The sequence below is a fragment of the Dromiciops gliroides genome, chromosome 2 (assembly GCF_019393635.1).
Source record: "Dromiciops gliroides isolate mDroGli1 chromosome 2, mDroGli1.pri, whole genome shotgun sequence".
Lineage (NCBI taxonomy): Eukaryota > Metazoa > Chordata > Mammalia > Microbiotheria > Microbiotheriidae > Dromiciops > Dromiciops gliroides.
The window spans coordinates 552,059,044-552,078,367 of record NC_057862.1 but is presented as its reverse complement, the minus strand read 5'-3'; the positions used below and the strand labels follow the sequence as shown (position 1 = coordinate 552,078,367).

The window sequence follows — 19,324 nt, the reverse complement described above, 5'->3', positions numbered from 1 at the left end:
GACAGAGCGAGTTCCAGCAGCCAAAATAAATCCTAAATATTCTACCTGGGGCAAACACCATTGTACCTTTGTCTTGGAAACCTTGTGTCCTCTCTTGTGCAGCTCCAGCAGTAAGTGACGGCTATCTTCCTGACAAATTTCAGCATTAGGAGAGGCCAAAAGTAAGTCATCTACATATTGTACTAGTGTGGAGCTTTTAAAGGTAATAGAGGCCAGATCCTGCTGTAAAATTTGGGAAAATAATGTAGGACTGTCTACAAATCCCTTTGGGAGTCTAGTCCAGGTCCACTGTCTATTTTTCCAGGTAAAAGCAAATAAATATTGGGAGTCCTCATGTACTGGTATGGAGAAAAAGGCAGAGCAGAGGTCTACCACTGTGAAACATGTAGATTCATAGGGAATGGAAGAAAGTATGGTAGAAGGGGAAGCCAATATAGCATGTCTAGGGATAACATAATTATTAATTGCTCTAAGATCTTGCACAAAACGATAAACAGGTTTACCATCTGGCCCAGGCTTGGGTTTTTTTAACTGGCAAAATGGGAGTATTGCATGGAGAGTGATGACATGGAATAATAATACCCTGGCTTTTCAAAGCCTCAATTATAGGTGTGATCCCTTCTATTGCTTCCCTAGACAATGGATACTGTGGAATGGAGGGGGGTGGTCCCCCCTTAACTTTAAAGGTAACAGGTATGGCAGACTTAAGGAGCCCCACCTCATTAGGGGATGAGGCCCATAAAGACTCAGGAATGTCAGAGGGGATTTTGGATACCTCCCCTGCTGTTCCTTGAGCTTCTGTAAGTAAAATTGGTAATAAATGAACAGTATCCTCTGGCAATTGTAGGGAGACAGCCCCATCTGGAGCACAAGATATGGTTGCTCTAAGCTTACAAAGGAGATCACGACCTAATAAATTTACAGGGGCATCAGGCATGAGTAAAAATGAATGTTCTACTGTTAAGGGCCCCATAGATACCATGCGAGGATTCAATTTTGCCACTCTCTGGCTCTTTCCTGAGACTCCTACTACATTTAAAAATCCTACAGGTCTACACCCAGCATCTGGTTTGCTTATTAATACTGATTTAGAAGCTCCTGTGTCTAGTAAACAGTCATAATACGTGTCCCCTACTTTGAGGGTCACATGAGGTTCATTACTCTGGGGAGGTGAATGAACTGGCACAAGCGCATTCAAAAAATCCAGATCTGGGAATATGTTGCTTTCATTATCTTTGTTCCATTCCTCCCCTTCCTCTTGTCAATCCTGTGCCCCCCTTTGAGGGAGTCCATGGTTACCCTGATTCTGGTTCTGTCCTTCTGTTCCTCCCTGATAGGGTGTACGGTTATCCTGATACTGTCTCTTTGTATCCCCCTGAAAAGATTTATATCCATTTTGATTCTGCCTGTAATAAGGGTTATAATTACTCCGGTTGTTTCCTTTCTGATAAAAGTTTCCAAAATTATTTCGATTTCCCCCAAAGAATTCCTCAAGGCTCTCGGTCATTGTCCTCTTAAGGTCTTGTTTTCTAGTTCTACATTCCCTCAAGAAGTGTCCTTGTTTTTTGCAGTACTCACAAAATTTAGGGGGTTGATAACGATTTTCAATTTTCCAGTTTCTCTGCCCTGTTGTTTCCTGTACTGGAGCTAAAATGTCCTGTCTGTTCCTTTCTTCTCTCTCATTTCCTTCGTAAATATATGTTGCTATTTCTTTAAGTCTGTCAGGACTCAAACTATTCCACCCAGGACATTGCTTTTTAAAATATTTCCGAATTTCTGGTAATGACTGGTTTACAAAATGAGAGCAGATAATATGGGCGTCTCTACTGTCTAATGGGTCTAGTCTAGCATATTGCCTGGCATACTTACACAGCCTGTCATAAAATCTATTAGGTCTCTCATCAGGTCCCTGAACTATATCTATAAATTTTTGCCAGTTATCAGTCTTTCTAATACAGGATTCCATTGCCTTCAGCAATGTTTCCCTTGCATCTTTCAACATATCAAAATGCTCAGGGTTATTGGGGTCCCAGTCAGGGTCTTGAATAGGCCACCCAATATCAACCTTTCCCGTGGCTTCCAGGCTGTTTGCTGCAGCTACTATATCTGCTCTTTCTCCTGGGGACAATATTATTTTCCATAAGGTCAGTAACATCATTCCAAGTGGGCTGATATGCTCTAAAAATTGCTCTAAACTGCCTGATAACTGCTGTGGGATCTTCATCAAATTTAGGAGTGCTTTGTCCCCATAAAGCCAAATCCTTGGGTGTAAAAGGTGTGTATTGTCTGAGCTTACGTATAGTACCTTTTTTGACCATGGGCGAGGATCTCTTGAAGGGGAAAAATTTTTACTTTCTCTGTCTCCTCTACAGGGAAATCATTTCTTTCTTTCTTTATTTGTTTGTTTGGCATGGAGGAAGTAGAGGGTGAGGGAATAAGAGTTGGGTCATTTGGAATTTCAGTCTGAATGGCCTTGGATTTAGTTGTTCTGTTGGGCATTTCGGTTAGGCAGGCCATGTCTGTCTGCCAGTCTATCGTTTCAGTTTGGGTGGCAGACTCAGATGTAAACTGGGGCCTGGATTTTTCCTCGTTTTATATTTTTAGTATGATAATTTTTCACTTGCTCTGGCCCAGATTTTCCAATAACGTAAATGTTCAGGTGGACATCTACTTAGGGTTCTTTGCAAATGCCTCAATGTTTGGGGATCAAATGACCCCATATTTGGGCCATTCTTCCTGTATTCCTCATGCCACATAAAACACAGTCTGATAAGCTCTCCTCTGGTCATGGTTGTATTTAGTCTAAGTTTTCCCTCATTCCAATCCATAAGTAGCTTTCCTAATGGGGAATCCCAGGGAATCATCTTTATTCTAACATTATCTAGGACATGCCAAATTCTCCATACCACACCAAAAAGCCCCACAAAACCACAAAGAGTAATAAAAATATATTCAAGTTCAAGCTGGCCAACATCTTTGATTAGTGAAGGTAAAGCTAGAAAAGGGGTACTTAGGGTGTTTAAAAGATCCATTTGAAATTTAAAATAGCCTATACTTGGTAGTTCTTTCCAATTTAAGGGGACAAGGGAGGGGAAATCTTACCCAATCAGAAGATCAGAAGATGAACGTTCGGTTTGTCCCTTCGTGGTCGCCAAACTGTGTAATTTAAGATTCTAAATGTGGATTCTAATGTGTTCCCCCAGTTTGGGGGAAACTGACTAAAAATCACTGATAAAACGAGTTTAGGTTTTTAAGGGTTTATTGGAAAATAGAAAGAGAAAGATTGAGAACAGAATTCTAACAGTCTGGCATTCCTATCTTTCCTCAAATCTCCTGTGAAGTCCTCTGCCGCCACCACCATCAAGTCCGGAAGCCAAAAGGGCCCGCGCTCTCTGCGCAGGCTCCCTTTCCTCCTTCCTGTCTCCTCCCAGACCATAGGAGGCTCCTCCAGTTGATTGGCTGGTAGACTTGATAGACAGTACCCATGAGCAAGCGTCATTTCCTGACGCCAAGGAAAAGCCACAATGCCTCTGAGGCATTTTCCTCATGGTGGAGCTCTCCACAGCAAGTCTCCAGTAGGTGGCGTCATTCCAATCATTACAATGGCTACTAAGGTCCCATCTACCTTTACTTCTATGTTTCTTTGATTTCAAAGAAACACATTTCCAACTATACATAACAGCATATTAGAGGAAATGAATTTATCATAAAACATGAATCTCTAGTCAAAAGTAAAAGAGCACAAAGGAAAGAATCAGGGAAAGAACTGAATTGGCAAGCCAGAAAGATCTGTCATGAAATAAAGAACTTCATTTTGTAACAGCCTTAAACTGAGCAGGCTTTTACAGGAATTAATTTTCAACAGATATATGAGAAATTTTTGTTGTTATTATTCAGTTGTTTGAATCATGTATGAATCTTTGTGACCCCACTTGAGATTTTCTTGGTAAAGATACTAGAGTGGTTTGCCATTTCCTTCTCTAGCTCATTTGCTCATTTTACAGATGAGGAAACTGAGGCAAACAGGGTTAACTGATTTGTCCAAGGTCACACAGCTAGTAAATGTCTGAGGCCAGATTTGAAATCAGAAATGTGAGTGTTCCTGACTTCATGCCTGGCACTCTCCCCACGGTACCACCCACTTGCCCAAAAATATGTTGTTGTTCAGTCATTCAGCTATGTCCAACTCTTCATGACCTCATGGACTATGCTATCCATGGACCTTTCTAGGCAAAGATACTACAGTGGTTTGCTATTTCCTTCTCCAGCAGATAAAGGCAAACAGAGGTTAAGTGAATTGCCCAGGATCACACAGCTAGTAAGTGTCTGAGTCCAGAAGTGAACTCAGGTCTTTCTGACTCCAGGCCCAGCAGTCTATCCACTGAGCCATCTAGTTATGATATATATAAAGAGAGATAATATACATACTATATAGATTATACACATGTGTATATACATACATATATGTATATATGTGTATGTACATATGTACTTATGTATGTATATATAAAACAGGGAACAGAAAATAAAAGTAGCCCTGGATAATATGATGATCTCATAAAAAAGGTGATCTCATATTTCTTTTTACTTAGTACCAAAATATTATCAATAAGTATCTGATAGAAACTTACTAATAGAGGTAAAGTTATAATAAGTAATCTTCGTTATCCCATCCCACAAGTATCACCTACCTTCTTATTCTTGCCATAGTAGTTTCTGCCACCAAAACAAAATCTTCAGCAGGAGACAGCTGGACTCCATTGGGAAACCTTAATCCCTCCATTAAAACCTTTACTTCTCTGGTTACAGTATCATATTCTAGCAATCTGAAAAATAACAATAAATAAATTGTTAATAAACATTCCCTTCAACAATGTAAGAGGAAAAAAATGGTATTTGATGATATTTTAGTATAGTGCTCCCCCTACTGGGCACGTTAGGATGTTGATATGATTAAGAAATTCTTTCAGATCTCAAGGTGAGTTGGGTTCAGACACCTGATTCATTTACAGATTAGCATCAAAGATACAAGTTTGGAGCCAGAAGAATGCCACTATTCCACAGCAGGATAAAACCCAGAAAAGCTTCCAAAAGTTCTCTGGCTACCTTAGGGGATTTTTCCCCTAAGCCAAAAGTGATCCAAGGTTTCCAAATCAAATCAGACACAAATTTAAGAAGATACTTCACATGCTTAGTGAACTTCTCTATCATCATTGCAAAAGTGCTATCACAAAATAGTTGAATGTTCCATTTCTTCAGTAAATCGGAAACACACCATCTTCTCCCCTCATCTAAATAAGATGTCAGTATTTTCCCAATTCTTTTCATTAGAGGTCTGTTTTATACTACCCATTCTCCATCTTGTCACTGTTGTTTACCAAACTCAGAGAGAGAGAGAGAGGTTGAAAATTTCTGTTGTATGCCTGGAATAAAGCCAAATAATCTGAATTGATGTTACACTCCTCAGAGATCTCAAGCACAGGGAGGACCTGAAAATCAGGGTAAGCTTTTTGGGTCCCTCCCATTCCAGAAGATTTTTGAACCTGATCTGAATACAAATTAGCCTCCAGGCCATACTGAAAACCCTCTTACCCTAGAACTTCTTAGATTACCAGTTACAACAAAGTCAGTGAAAAAGTAAGAGCAGAGGTGAAACAAGTGGATCTTCTGAGCAAAGATCCAATTGCTGTATAGGTGTTTTCTCTTAGAGCTATCTTCAGTTCAACTCTAAGAAATCTTTTGCCATTCCCTTTTCACACCAGATATGATTCTTAGTGGGGACTTTCTCCCTCATTTTCCTCACTAATTGCTCCAAAATGAGTTCCTAATTCCTGGTTTGTGCATGTAGAAATTGCTTTTCTTCTTCCTGTCTCAAGTGTCTTAGTCCCAATTAAATGTTTTACTGTTTTTAAGAATATTTTTAAGGTTTCACTTTAAGGTTCTTCCAAATATCAAATAAGAAATAAAGGAGGGCAATATAGAGCCACCAAAAGTGTTCATCATTTTCACAAAATATGACCAAATTAGAACTACTTTTATATGATGATATTCTCCAATTTGCAGATGGTACTACGCTAATTACATTAAATGCTGAATACTACACAAAACCTTTTCAATGAAAATAATCCCCTAAAACTCAAAAGAGATCTGCCTAACAGTCCAGATGGGAAAATCAAATAAATGGTGAATGCACATTGTCCAGACAACACACAACTGGATAGGCTGCCCATTGAGGTGGCCCATGACTGAAAATATCTTAGCACTGCAGATGGACAATAAGCTAAACCCAGAATTGAATAAGATTATGAAAAGTAAATTACATTCATGAAACTGTGCAGCACCTTCAATAATTACAAGCTGCCCCTGAGCCCAAACCCCCACCTTTTTTACATCACCTGCCTTGTTTTATGAATGACACACAGAATACTATGTCTTTAAAAATCAGACTTGCAGGGGACCAAAAATGAAATGGAGGGGGCAGCTAGATGGCACCGTGGTTAAAGCACCGGCCCTGGATTCAGGAGTACCTGAGTTCAAATCCGGCCTCAGACACTTGACACTTACTAGCTGTGTGACCCTGGGCAAGTCACTTAACCCCCATTGCCTGCAAAAAAAAAAAAATGAAATGGAAAGATGAATGGTGGGTATAAGAAGGCTGCAGCACATGGACAACAATGACTTGCAAGAAGTGGAGTTATTAGAGAGTGCAGTAGGCCAGGCATGTGTCAAGGATGAGAGATAAAAAATGGATAGCTCAAACATTGCATGAGTACCAATGGAACATCTAAAGCCCCAGAGGAAGATTTGCAATGTGATGGCTGTCCTCAATTAACACCAACAATAACTTCACAGAAAAAATGTGAATGGGTTGTAATCTGTACAGTTGAAAAGTGACCACTTTGAGAAAACCATGCATCTTCTGAAGTATTGTATTCACGTCATTATGTTTCCACTCTTTATCTTTCTCCTATATAAGGAACTTTCCTATATCCATAAAATAAGTGTTGATAAGCCTGACCTCTTATTCTTTGGAATGTATATAATTGATCAAAGTTGCTAGTGAAGTTAGTTTTGCATAACATCCTGAGATAACAAAACTAGGTAACAAAAAGGAATGCATAAAAGAATCTACAACTTAAGCATGTAAATGGGTCTGTAGGAGTCTTGCATAATCTAACTTCCCAGGAGAATTCAAATCTCAAGCTATTACCTAGCTCTAAAAATCAGTCATAATGGGACTGTCCGGTCCCCAGTTCACAAAGTCATCATAGAAGTTTCTTTTCTTTGGGGTTAATAATTAAACAATTTAAAGGCAACAACCTTACATGCCTGGCTTTGTGTCCTCTCCCCCTTCAAAAATTCTTTTTGGACTAGCTGTCTTACAGATATGAAGTTTAAAGCAAAGAATTACTGAAGTACAGCCCAATATCATGACTGTCCATTTTCTTCATACCCAATAATTTCACATTTTCCCTATGCCTACCTGATAGAAGCTAAAACAGACCAATTTGACAGAGGCAGCTAGGATGCTTGTGGTGGTCTTGGATGATTATTACACATTTTAGTGCTACAAAAAAGTCACATATTTGCTTTCTAGCTTATTACCACACAAGCCTTCTCCAAGGCTAAGCATTCCAGGTAGTAGACTTCAAACTAAAAAAATCAAATAACTATAAAGTAAAACTATAAAACACAGTATGTACAGAGCTCTGCTCCCCCAAAAGGAAACTAATATATTGTTTCACCAATGGCACTGTGAACATTTTATTCAGAAACATCAATCACAGGGGGGAAATGGCTATTCATGGGAAAGTTAAGACTTTCTTGTTTCATTGTCTTTTTTCCACAATCACTACCTATTAGGGACCTGTCTCAAAAGCTGAAATGCTTTCTTCACACATGTTCCAAAGAAGTTATGAATGGTACCAACCATTCTGAAAAATAATCTGGAAATATATCTATAATATAAAGTGTTCATAACCTTTAACCCTGAGATCTCACTAATAGGTGAATAATAGACTCATCTTTCCCAAGGAAATCAAAGACAGAAAGAAAGTCTCATTTGTACAACAAAATATCCACAGAATCACTTCATGTGGTAGAAAATTGAAAAACAAAATTTTGGCCCATCACCTGAAGAATGGCCAAACCAATTATGACACACGAATATAGTGGAATATTACTACACAAGGAAAGATATGTAAGCTGAAAGTAAAATAAGCAGAATCAGGAAAACAATTTATGCAATGACTTCAACAATATAAATTTTTTTTTTAATGAAACTGAATACTGTATCATTATAATGACCAAGCCTGGCTCTAGAAAAGAGAAAATTCCTGAGAAGTGAGGGTTACACGTATGATGCACTGTTTCTTATACTGTCATCAGACTCAGTTGATAAATTAATTTTATTGAACGGCTTTTTTTTTTCCTTTCTTTTTCATTATTTGTTATAAAGAAAAGTTTACCTAGCAGGGGAACTACAAATTTAGAAACGATGGTGATGCAAAAACAAAATCTGTCATCAATGGTTTTAATGATCCAGAGGTTCTTTTAAAAGTTATACACTGTACTTAAGTTACTCTGCTTGACTTCTTCTATAATTGAGTAGAAATACAGAGATAAACACTTACCGTCCATCATCTGTACCCTCCATAACCAAGAGCAGATAATCTCGTCTTTGCCATTTACTGCTAGAATCCGTGAAATAAATTTTTCTCCCATCCTGAGTAATTGTCAGATCATTCACAAATGACATTTTCTTTCCCTCAATGGGTATTTGGGAAGACAAGAGGTGTTTCACTCTACCTGAATGGAAAAAAAAAAAAAACTGGTCTCATTTTAAAGTTGATTTTTGCAAGAACCTAAAGGTCAAAAAAAAATTTTTAAAACATAAACTTAATTATCTTCAAAAAGAAAAACCAGGATGAAATATTTTGTCATGTAAATTAGAAGCTTCAAAATTCTGAAGAATTTTAAGAGTTTTTTCCTTAAGTAAATGAAAATATAATACTATTCTTAAGCCACACATTGAATAAAAGCACATATACTACTTCTTCTACGACAAGGGTTCTTAACCTTCCATCTATGGACACCCAAGGATTGTGAAAATAGATTTCAGAGAATCTAGATATCTTTATTTCAATACAACATATTTCCTTTGTAACCCTATCTATTTTATGTATTTAAAAGCATTATTAGGAGGGTTCAAAGACTTCATCAAATTGCCAAAGGAGTCCAAGACATACACAAAAAGGGGGGTACTTTTTTCTACTTAGTGCCATTGGTGTAGAAAGTAAAATATATAAGCAGTTACCACATAAGTTTTTTTTAAAAATCAATTTAGTTTGAATTTGAGAAAGAAAATATTAACCCTTCATTTGTCTGCTTCTAAAATTCAGAGCAAGCATAAAATACAACATATCATTTTTGCTTAAGGTCTACATTTTGGTGAATTAAGGGAGGAAAGATAAGACACTGACACATACAAAGATATAAGGAGAGAGATACAGACACACCTGCACAGAGTCACAGAGAGAGACACAACGACAAAGTGATACCAAGAAACAGACATTTATGAGATAATAGGACCATCTTGTAAACCTTCAGTTAAGGCTAAAAACTTTATTTAACAAGCTTTTTTTCACAAATGCAGGGTCCTCTTTGGGTACTTGCCCTTCCAGTCAGATAAAATTTTACTAAGAACTACAGAATCCACCCTAATGTTGGCAGTACAGAATGTCATGTGCAATGTCTTACATACAAAGATAAATAATTCAAGCTTCTTAAAACAGTTTTGCCTTTAAGTCTTTGTCTACCCTCCCACTCTCATCCCACTATAGACACACATACACACCCTAAGTAAAAATGTGGAAGAAGTGGGTTTGAGTCCTTACTCTGAAATATACTGGTTTGATGACTATGGGCAAGTCACCTAATTTCTCAGTGCTTTAGGTAACACTCTAAATATGAGAAATGCAGAGACAAAGCCAACCTACATTAGCAGAGGATTTTGCCTCAGTTGGGAGTTCTCCGTGCTAATGAAATCATATATCTAGTACTTATCCCTATCCCTTTATTTCTTCAGCATCTAGTATAGAAGCTTGCACATAGTGAGGTACTTTGTTAGAGAAATTCACAAAAAATCATCTATTTCTATATGCCATCACTGAGAACAAAAGAAACTGAAAAATAAAGTAACTTCATCAATATCTTAAGGTTACTAACTTAGAATCAGAGACTTGGAACTTGAAGAAACCTTAGACATCACCCTTATTTTACAAATGAGCACACTGAGTTCCAAAAATTTTAAGCAGCTTACCCAAGATTATGTAACTTGGGACAGTTAATATGGAACATGCCTAAGGTTTGAATACTGGTCTTCCCACTCCAAATTGAAGCATGCTTCCCACTACACCAAGTAGTCTCTTACTTATCAAGAAATTCAAAAGGCCTATACAAAGAATAAAATGATTCTGATAGAATTCAAGAGAGAGCTGAACTACTTATGACCAGATCTCCTAAATATAGTAAAATGGCAATACTTCCCAAACTAATTTAGAGATTTAATACAATACCAATCAAAACAATGATATGTAAACCTACAGAATTAGACAAAGTAACATTAATACTGAAAAACAGACAAGAATGATGCGAACTATGAAAAAGAATACTGGCAAAGGAGAAATAACAAAGCTAGATATTAATATGTAACATATAAAACAATTTTTAAAAACTATCTGGTACTGGAAAAAGAATATAGAGAACCCATTAATTGAACCCAGTGAATACAAAAGACTATTGCTAGATAAATTCCTCACTTAAACTCTAGAGAATGAAATCACTATTCATTAAAAACTTCTGGAAAAATTAGATAGTTGATTTAAAAAAAAGGGTTTGGGAGATACCTATCTCCTTTGGGTGCTTCTCCCTGTGGCCTAACAGTATTTTAATAAAACTTGGGAAACTGAAGAAAAAAAAATGAATGAATAAATAAATTAATAAATAAATAAGAATAAAAAGAAAGGGAGCAGTTAGGTGGCGCAGTAGATAAGTGGTAAACACCAGTCCTGGATTCAGGAGGACCTGAGTTCAAATACGGTCTCAGACCCTTGACACTTACTAACTATGTGACCCTGGGCAAGTCACTCAACCCTTATTACCCCGCAAAGAAAAAAAAAAATGTGTTTGGATCCACTCCATATACCACAGTAAATTAACTAGATCAGTAATCTAAATTTTTTTAAACTGAAAAAATATATAGAAGCATTTGTCTCAATATAGGGAGGAGGAACTTTTTAATCCATGAGAAAAAATTATTAGAAACAAAAATTAATGGGCTTGATTATACAAAGGGAAAAGGATTTTGCAGTTTAGAAAAACTCTAAAATTAAAATAAAAAATAGACTGGAGGGGCAGCTAGGTGGCACAGTGGATAGAGCACCGGCCCTGGAATCAGGAGTACCTGAGTTCAAATCCGGCCTCAGACACTTAATACTTACTAGCTGTGTGACCCTGGGCAAGTCACTTAACCCCAATTGCCTCACTAAAAAAAAAAAAAAAATAGACTGGAAAAACTATTAGCAGTAAATAAAGTCTGACATCTAGAATATATGAAAAATTAATGCATATAAGATGAGTAATAATATTGCCCTACTAATCACTATTAGTAATACAACTAATAATAGTCAAATAGAATGAATAGACAACTTATGAAAGAAGAAATATAAATTTGTAATAACTATATGAAAAGATACTCAAATTCCCAAAATAATCAGAGGATTGGATAATTAAGACAATCTGAATAAATACTCGCTAGAATGGCAATTTTCTAAAAATCCAATTTTGGTTGGTCTGTGAAGAATCATTGTTTGTAAAAATGTATGCTACTGCTGTTTGTTCTTTGTTTTGGAGAGCAACATGACAATATGCAATTAGAACCTCAAAAAAGATCATACTTTTACAACCCAGTGATCTCAATGCTAGGGATCTATCTCCAAAACATCATGAAAGGACCAAGATGTATAAAAATATTCAAAGCTACTCTATTTAAAATATTTTTTAAAACTCACTGAAAACAACTTATATGACCAATAGTTAGAGAAGAGCTTAATAAATCATTATAGTTTGGAGCTATAAAAAAACAACAAATATGAAGAGCACACAAAGAACAAACATATGAGGAGATATGGAGAAAAAAATTAAAAACCAGAACTTTATATACAGTAACTAAACCATTTTTTAAAAAAAGAAAAGGAAAAAAGGAAAATAGATTCAAAAGCAATACAGCTTCAGGATAGTCCATTAAAGGGACAGAGAACAAAATTATTTTCTTTACTTTTCTGTTAATTCATGTGGTTCTGCCTTATTGAAGACTAAGAGTTTGGGGTAAAATGTTGTGGTTTTTTGCGTTTGTTTTGTTGATGATTATTAAGCTTATAATTTTAAAAATAAAATGTTGAAATTAATTATTGTAGGTTAATGACTTATATGCATGCAAGTGAATGAGAAAATATTACAGAACTATTTGTTGTGATTCTAATTCTAATGCAAGTCAAGGAATATAAAGTTAGTTCAAAGCAAAGTTCGAAGTTACCAAAATAATCATAATATAAGAGGTCATAGCATACCTGTGCTGGGATCCACTTCAAATATTCCCTGGTAAGCATCTGCCACAAAAAGTGTACCATTAGGCCCAACTCGGATGCCAAGAGGTCTTCCACAAGCAGGCTCATCTTCTCTGGTTTCTATGAAGACAAATGGAAACGAATGTTAATTCCCAATCCAGAATTCTACCTATAGCAGATTAATTATCTTCCATAGTATATTCATGACTATTCTTTTCCTACACATAATACCAATAAAAAACAAATTAAGTTATATAATTAAAGTTTCACCTGTTTAATGTTGCCTTGCCAGCTCAGTCATGATCTCTGTAAAATACATCAACTTTTTGAAAGGGTGAGAATGTACTTAGCAATAAGCACCACTACCTAGCTTCATCTTTGTCTTAGGACTTTCAAACTTTTTTTTTTTTTTTTGGTGAGGCAATTGGGATTAAGTGACTAGCCCAGGGTCACACAGCTAATAAGTGTCAAGTGTCTGAGGACGGATTTGAACTCAGGTCCTCCTGACTCCAGGACCGGTGCTCTATACACTGCGTCACCTAGTTGCCTCCAAACTTTTTTTAATAAAATAAGTTAGTGACAGCCTCCAAAAGCTACCATTTATCTTAATGGATCATACCATCACTCTAACCTAAAGAACTTTTTTTCTATTAATCAGAAAACATAAAATTAATCTTTCAAACATAGTTTTATGTCAGTCTATGGATCTATTTTTCTCTCTTTGTAATGCTATTTTACCAAACCTATTGACAACCAGTATTTAAGTGTTCAACTTCTATTTCTAAAAGCTGAATCATTTCCGGACATTTCCCATTTTAAATAGGCTTTCAACTCTATACAGACTAATGTAACAGCTACAGTGTCATCCAAAAAAATGACAAAGGACTTAGGTAGCAACACTGACTGTGAGGTTCACAAAAGAATGATTATTGGTCCATGCAAATGAACAATACAATGGAGGACAGATATTTCCATTTCTTAGTACTGTACTATGGGAAAACCAACGTAAAGAGAAGTTGGGCAACATTGCTAAAATTATTCCAGTAGTCATTGAGTCATATGAGTAGTCTCAAGCAAGCTATTAGTAGAACCCAGGAGTCTCTCAACTTCCTGGCCATTATTCGTATCATTGGTACAGCATGCCTCCTTGAAAGTTTATCTGATCTCTAACTTCTAGTTGTTATATGGAATAACTCAGTATCTCTCCAGAAGATTTCAAGAAATTTATAAGAACTCTTTGTTGACTTACTGCAAGGGCCTTTACCAAGTTTGGCAATTGTGATTACTTCTCCATTTTCAAGTTTTACGATCCGACCATCAGCAGTGCCAGTAAACAAAACATCTAGAAAAAGACAGGGAGGAGAAATTACTCAAGTACCTTATCTACAGAGCTATCAACATCATAAATATGTATAATGTATGTATGTAAATATGTATAAATATATGTGATTTTCCAACATGATACTCAAAAAAAAATACAGGTGACTTTTAACTCTTTACTTTGCCATAAGATAAAAGGTAGTCATAGGGAAAAAAAGATACTTTTGAAGGAAAAATTCCACAATACTTTAAATATATGGAAAAACACATTATGTTTAAAGAATTCTCTTTGGTCTGCTTATAACTCAGGATGCATATGATCAAAATAGTGAGTGTTTAGAGGAATGTCTGGAGAAAATTATATAACCGCTAATCTAAACTCCAATAGAAAATTAAGGAATACTTCAAAGGAGCTGTGATCTCTTGGGTACTCCCTCCAATGGTACAGAACACAATATAATTATGTCTTCTTAGACTGTGTGATTCTTCTCTATATCCTCCCACTACAGATTTATGCTATATAATCTCAATGGGTTCTTATTGATGCTAAACAATCCCTACTATACCTCCCTTATCAACCTTATCAACTATCCCACTCTCCACAGTAGCTCTTCCAAACCTTTTTATCCCTTTTCAAACCTATGGCTCCCTCTCTCTCCACTCTCTCAGTTGAGAACCTACCTCATATTTTACAGAAAAAATTGAGGCCATTTGCCATGAACTCCCTTTTCTCCCTGCTTCCTCATCCACTATCACATGACTTCTGTAACTTTGTCAATCATCCCTGTCTCATCTGATGAAGTGACCTTACTCCTTATCAAAGCTAACCCCTCCATCTATTTAAGTGATCCTGTTCCATCCCATCTCCTCCAAAAGACTGTCCCTCTCTCATATCCTTTCTTATTTTCAATCTCTCCTGCTCTATTAGTTCACTTCCTATAGCCTACAAACATGCTCATGTCTACCCTATCCTAAAAAAAATATCATTTGACCCTTCTGTCCCCATTAACTACCATCCTCTCTTCTTCCCTTTGCAGTTATAATCCTTAAAAAGGCTGCCTTCAATAGGTGCCTCTATTTTCTCTCTTCTCACTCTCTTCTTATAAGGAGTTAAACCTTTATAATCCAGTTTCTAACCTTACTGCACTGAAATGACTCTCTCCAAATATATAGAATTAATTGTTATTTGAGGTTTTTATGACCCCATCTTTTGGCTAGAATTTTAAAAACCCTGGCACATGCACTGGCCTGGGGCTCAGGCCAGCGCCTCTGCAAATGGCACGGTGCTCCACCCACTGGTTGTAGCCATGGCCATGGCGCTGGCACCTCACATCATCACTACTTGCCGATGCCTACATGGGCCTGGCAAAATTATAATGACTGGAATCCCAGCGAGGGCAGTCATGTGACTGTCAGTCAGAGCTGCCAGCCAATTGGCTTGGGGCTGTGTGTAGTCAGCCTAGGGTCTGCTGGGAAGAAGGGAGGTTTTTCACCATTCTAGCTTGAAGCTGGAAGGCCACAGGACGCTGCTGTGTGTTCTCAGCTGATTCCTGGGCAGTGGTGTTATTCAGGTTGTATTATTTCCCTTTCCCCATTTTATTTCCTTTCCCTTAATCCTACTGATCCTGTTTGTGTTTTTTTAAGTTCATACTTGTTAAATAAATCCTGCTCTGTTTTGAGGAAGGCTGTGGGTCTCTTTCCTTGCCCCAATATTGTGGCGTGCTGCATAGCTAACACTCCCCAATTAAAAATTGACCCCTACACAAAGTTACCAATGTTCTCTTAGTTGCCAAATCCAATGGCTTTTGTTCCCTCGTCCCCTTGACCTCTCTGCAGTCTTTGGCACTGTTGATCACTCCCTCCTTGATACTCTCTGCTTTCTAGATTCTTAGGACAATACTCTCTCCTGGTTTTCTTCCTACCTAACTCACCACTCCTTCTCTGTCTCCTTTACTGAATCTTCCTCCAGATCACACCCCCTAACCAAAGCTGTCCCTCAGGGTACTATCCTGGGTCCTCTTTTCTTCTTCCTCTATACTACACTTAAGGATCTTATCAACTCCAATGGATTTAATTACCACTCCTATGTTAATGATTTTCAAATCTACCTATCCTGCCCCAACCTCTTTGCTGAACTCCAATCTCACATCTCCAAATGCCTTTCAAATATATCAAATTGGGTGTCCCCTAGACATGTTAAACTCAGGAAGTCCCCCTTCCTATCTTCCCTATTACAGTAGGGGGCAACATTATCCTTCCAGTCCCTCAAGCTGGAAACCTAGCGGTCATCTTGGATTCCTCACCATTTCTTTACCCCACATCCAAGCTATTACCAAGACCTGTCCTTTTTACCTTTGCAACATCTTTTGAATATGCCCCCTTCTCTTCTCTCACACTACCACCGCTCTTCTACAAGGCCATAGCACCTCATGTCTTGATTTTTTTTTTTGACAAGGCAATCAGGGTTAAGTTACTTGCCCAGGGTTTCACAGATACTAAGTTTCAAGTGTCTGAGGCCGGATTTGTCTCCTGACTTCGGGGTCCGTGCTCTTTCCATTGCACCACCTAGTTGCCCCCCCCCCATGCCCTGATTATCGCAATAGCCTGCAAGTGGATCTGCCTTCCTCAAGTCTCTCCCTATTCCAGTTCATCCTCCATTCAGCCACTAAAGTGATTTTCTGATTTTCCTAAGATGCAAATCCAACCATGTCACCCTCCTACTTAATAAACTCCAGTGGCTTCCTATTGCCTCTAGGAACAAAAACAAAATGTTGTTTGGCATTCACAGCTCTTTACAGTCTAGCTTCTGCCTACCTTTCCAGTCTTCTTACACCTTACACCTTCTATACAGTGACCCTGGCCTCCTGGCTGTTCCATAAACAAGACACTCCATCTCTCAGCTCTGGGCATTTTCTCTGGCTATTCCCCATGTCTGGAACACTCTCTCTCCTCTGCTCCAAGTACTGACCTCCCTGGTTTCCTTTAACTCCCAACTAAAATCCCACCCTTTACAGGAAGCCTTCCCCAACCCCTCTTATTTCTAGTGCCTTCCCTCTATTATTTATCTCCTATTTATTCTATATATAGTTTGCTTTGTATATATTTATGCTTGTTTTCTCCACCATTAGATTATAAATTCCTGGAGGGCAAGGATTCTTTTGCCTCTTTTTATATCTCCAGTGCTTAGAACAGTACTTGGCATATAGTAGGTGCTTAATAAATGTTAATTGCTTGAGTGATTGATAAATCATCCATTAGAGATCCATTCAATATGTTTGGATTTTACCTATTTAAAAATACATATATGTAATTTCCTCTATGCCTGAAACACACTCCTCCTTATCCACCTAATGAAAACATTCTCTGTTTTCAAGGCCAAGACCAGGCACCATTAAGCTTTTCCTGATCCACACAAGAGGCACTGATCTCTCCTCACTCACATTTTCTGAAAAGTATTTTGTCTAGGTCTCCCACATTCCCCTATCAAAATGTACCTTTAGTTATACTTGTGTGTATATGTATATTTATATATGTGTGTATGTGTATGCATATATGTATGTATAAGTATAAATAATTTCTCCTATTAGGTTAGAAACTCCTTTGGGGCAGAGACTATTGAATTCTTCATCTTTGTATTTACATACTGAATAAAAGGACCTTGGGCAAAAAAGGTGTTTAATAAATGTTTGCTGAATTAAATGGGGTGTTCATCATTCATGTCACCATAGATTTAGAACTGGAAAGGATAAAATGATACCTAATATAACCCACTGTGTGTGTATGTGTGTATGTCATACTATAGACTATAGTATATACTATGTATACATATACTTTTTAAATTTTTAATTGTACAAAATCGATCATGTAACTTATTGTAAAAGTCTCTGCAACTTTCCTTTCTAGAAGACTGATTTCTAAATTAAGTTAACCTAGAAATAAAACTTTCCATTTACTTCTAAAAGATCTAGAAAGTATAGTAGATAGAGTACTTTATATGGCATCAGGAAAACCTGAGTTCAAAACATGCCCCAGATCGAATGAGATAGCATGTAAAGTGCTTTGAAAATCTTAAAGAGCTGTATAAATGCTATCATTATTATTATTATTTCTAGGCAGACTAGAACAGAGGGAAAGAAGTATGACATACCTAAAGAAACAAAGGGTTCCATTGCAAAATGTCTCAATTTAACACCTGCCTATGGTCTGAAACTCTGGACCCAAAGAACCTTCTTGCATCAATGTTTGTTATTGATGTTGACTAAATGTCATGGAATAATAACTAGAAATTTCTTTCCACATAAAATATAAAAATGTGATAAGTTAATGACTGAGAGTCACCAATAATGTCCTCCTTGCCAAGGCAAATCCCTCAACAGGCACCCTTGATTCTGTCCTTTCCTCTCTTCTCTAACAGAATGCCACCACCATCATCTCCATTCTCTCTAATCTTCAGTTACCCCGTTTACTGGATCCCTCTGTGCTTCCTATAAATATGCCCATGAATCTTCCATCCTTTTAAAAAAATCCTAATTGATTCTAACATCCTTGCTATTGTCATATCTCTCCTCTTTTTCCTGGCTAAACTCCTTGAGAAATCCATTGACACCCCACTTCCTATCCTCTCCCTAGATTCTAAATTGCATGCAATCTGGCTCTGACCTGATCATTCAACTGTAACTGTTCTCTCCAAAGTCAACAAAAAGTACTTAATTGCTAAATCTAATGGCTTTTTCTCAATTTTCACCTTCTTGACTGTAGTATCTGGCACTTCTTGCTTACCCTCCCCTCCTGGATATTCTCTTTTCTAGGTTTTCCTAACACTGCTCTCTGCTAGTTCTCCTACCTGCCTGACAACTCCTCAATCTCCTTTGCTGAATCTTCGTCTTGGTCATGGTTACTAACCATAAGTGTCCTCAAGGCTCTGACTGGGCCCTTGTGATAGGATTAATATTTAACAGCATTTCCCTGATGCAGTTTCTTCTCTACAGACTCTTCCTCGTTCTCTTTTACCAACATGGATTATTTTCCCTAAAAGGAGACAAAGCTATCCCCAGGACCAGATTGGCCCCGGCTTCCCTGCCACAGCTTTATAGTCACATAAGGATATATTAAAAAAAAAAAAAATCCAAGCCATGTAAAGCCTGGGATCCTCCTTTTGTTGACTGTTCAATGATTTGGGAGTGCTTACTTTCATCCCAACCTATAATAACACACTACACTGGCATTAGAGCCACCCTCTTCTATTGTCTTTATAATATCTTGTTGGACAATCTACCTCATCAGCTCCCATGGATTCAACTAATCCCTCTCTCTCTCTCTCTCTCTCTCTCTCTCTCTCTCTCTCTCTCTCTCTCTATATATATATATATATATATATA

At 37.3% G+C, this 19,324-nt stretch overlaps 1 protein-coding gene across 4 annotated transcripts in view; it reads right to left on the bottom strand.

Annotated features, from left to right (window-relative positions):
- Positions 1 to 19,324, bottom strand: part of LOC122743222 (adipocyte plasma membrane associated protein) — a 51,588-nt gene that overhangs the window by 11,041 nt on the left and 21,223 nt on the right. For all 4 annotated transcript variants that reach the window (XM_043988020.1, XM_043988021.1, XM_043988019.1 and 1 more), the window contains exons 4-7: positions 13,876 to 13,968; positions 12,630 to 12,746; positions 8,634 to 8,808; positions 4,692 to 4,826 (exon numbers count right to left, since the gene is read on the bottom strand). In XM_043988020.1, coding sequence (XP_043843955.1) covers positions 4,692 to 4,826; positions 8,634 to 8,808; positions 12,630 to 12,746; positions 13,876 to 13,968 — 520 coding nt within the window. The remainder of the gene's footprint in view (positions 1 to 4,691; positions 4,827 to 8,633; positions 8,809 to 12,629; positions 12,747 to 13,875; positions 13,969 to 19,324) is intronic.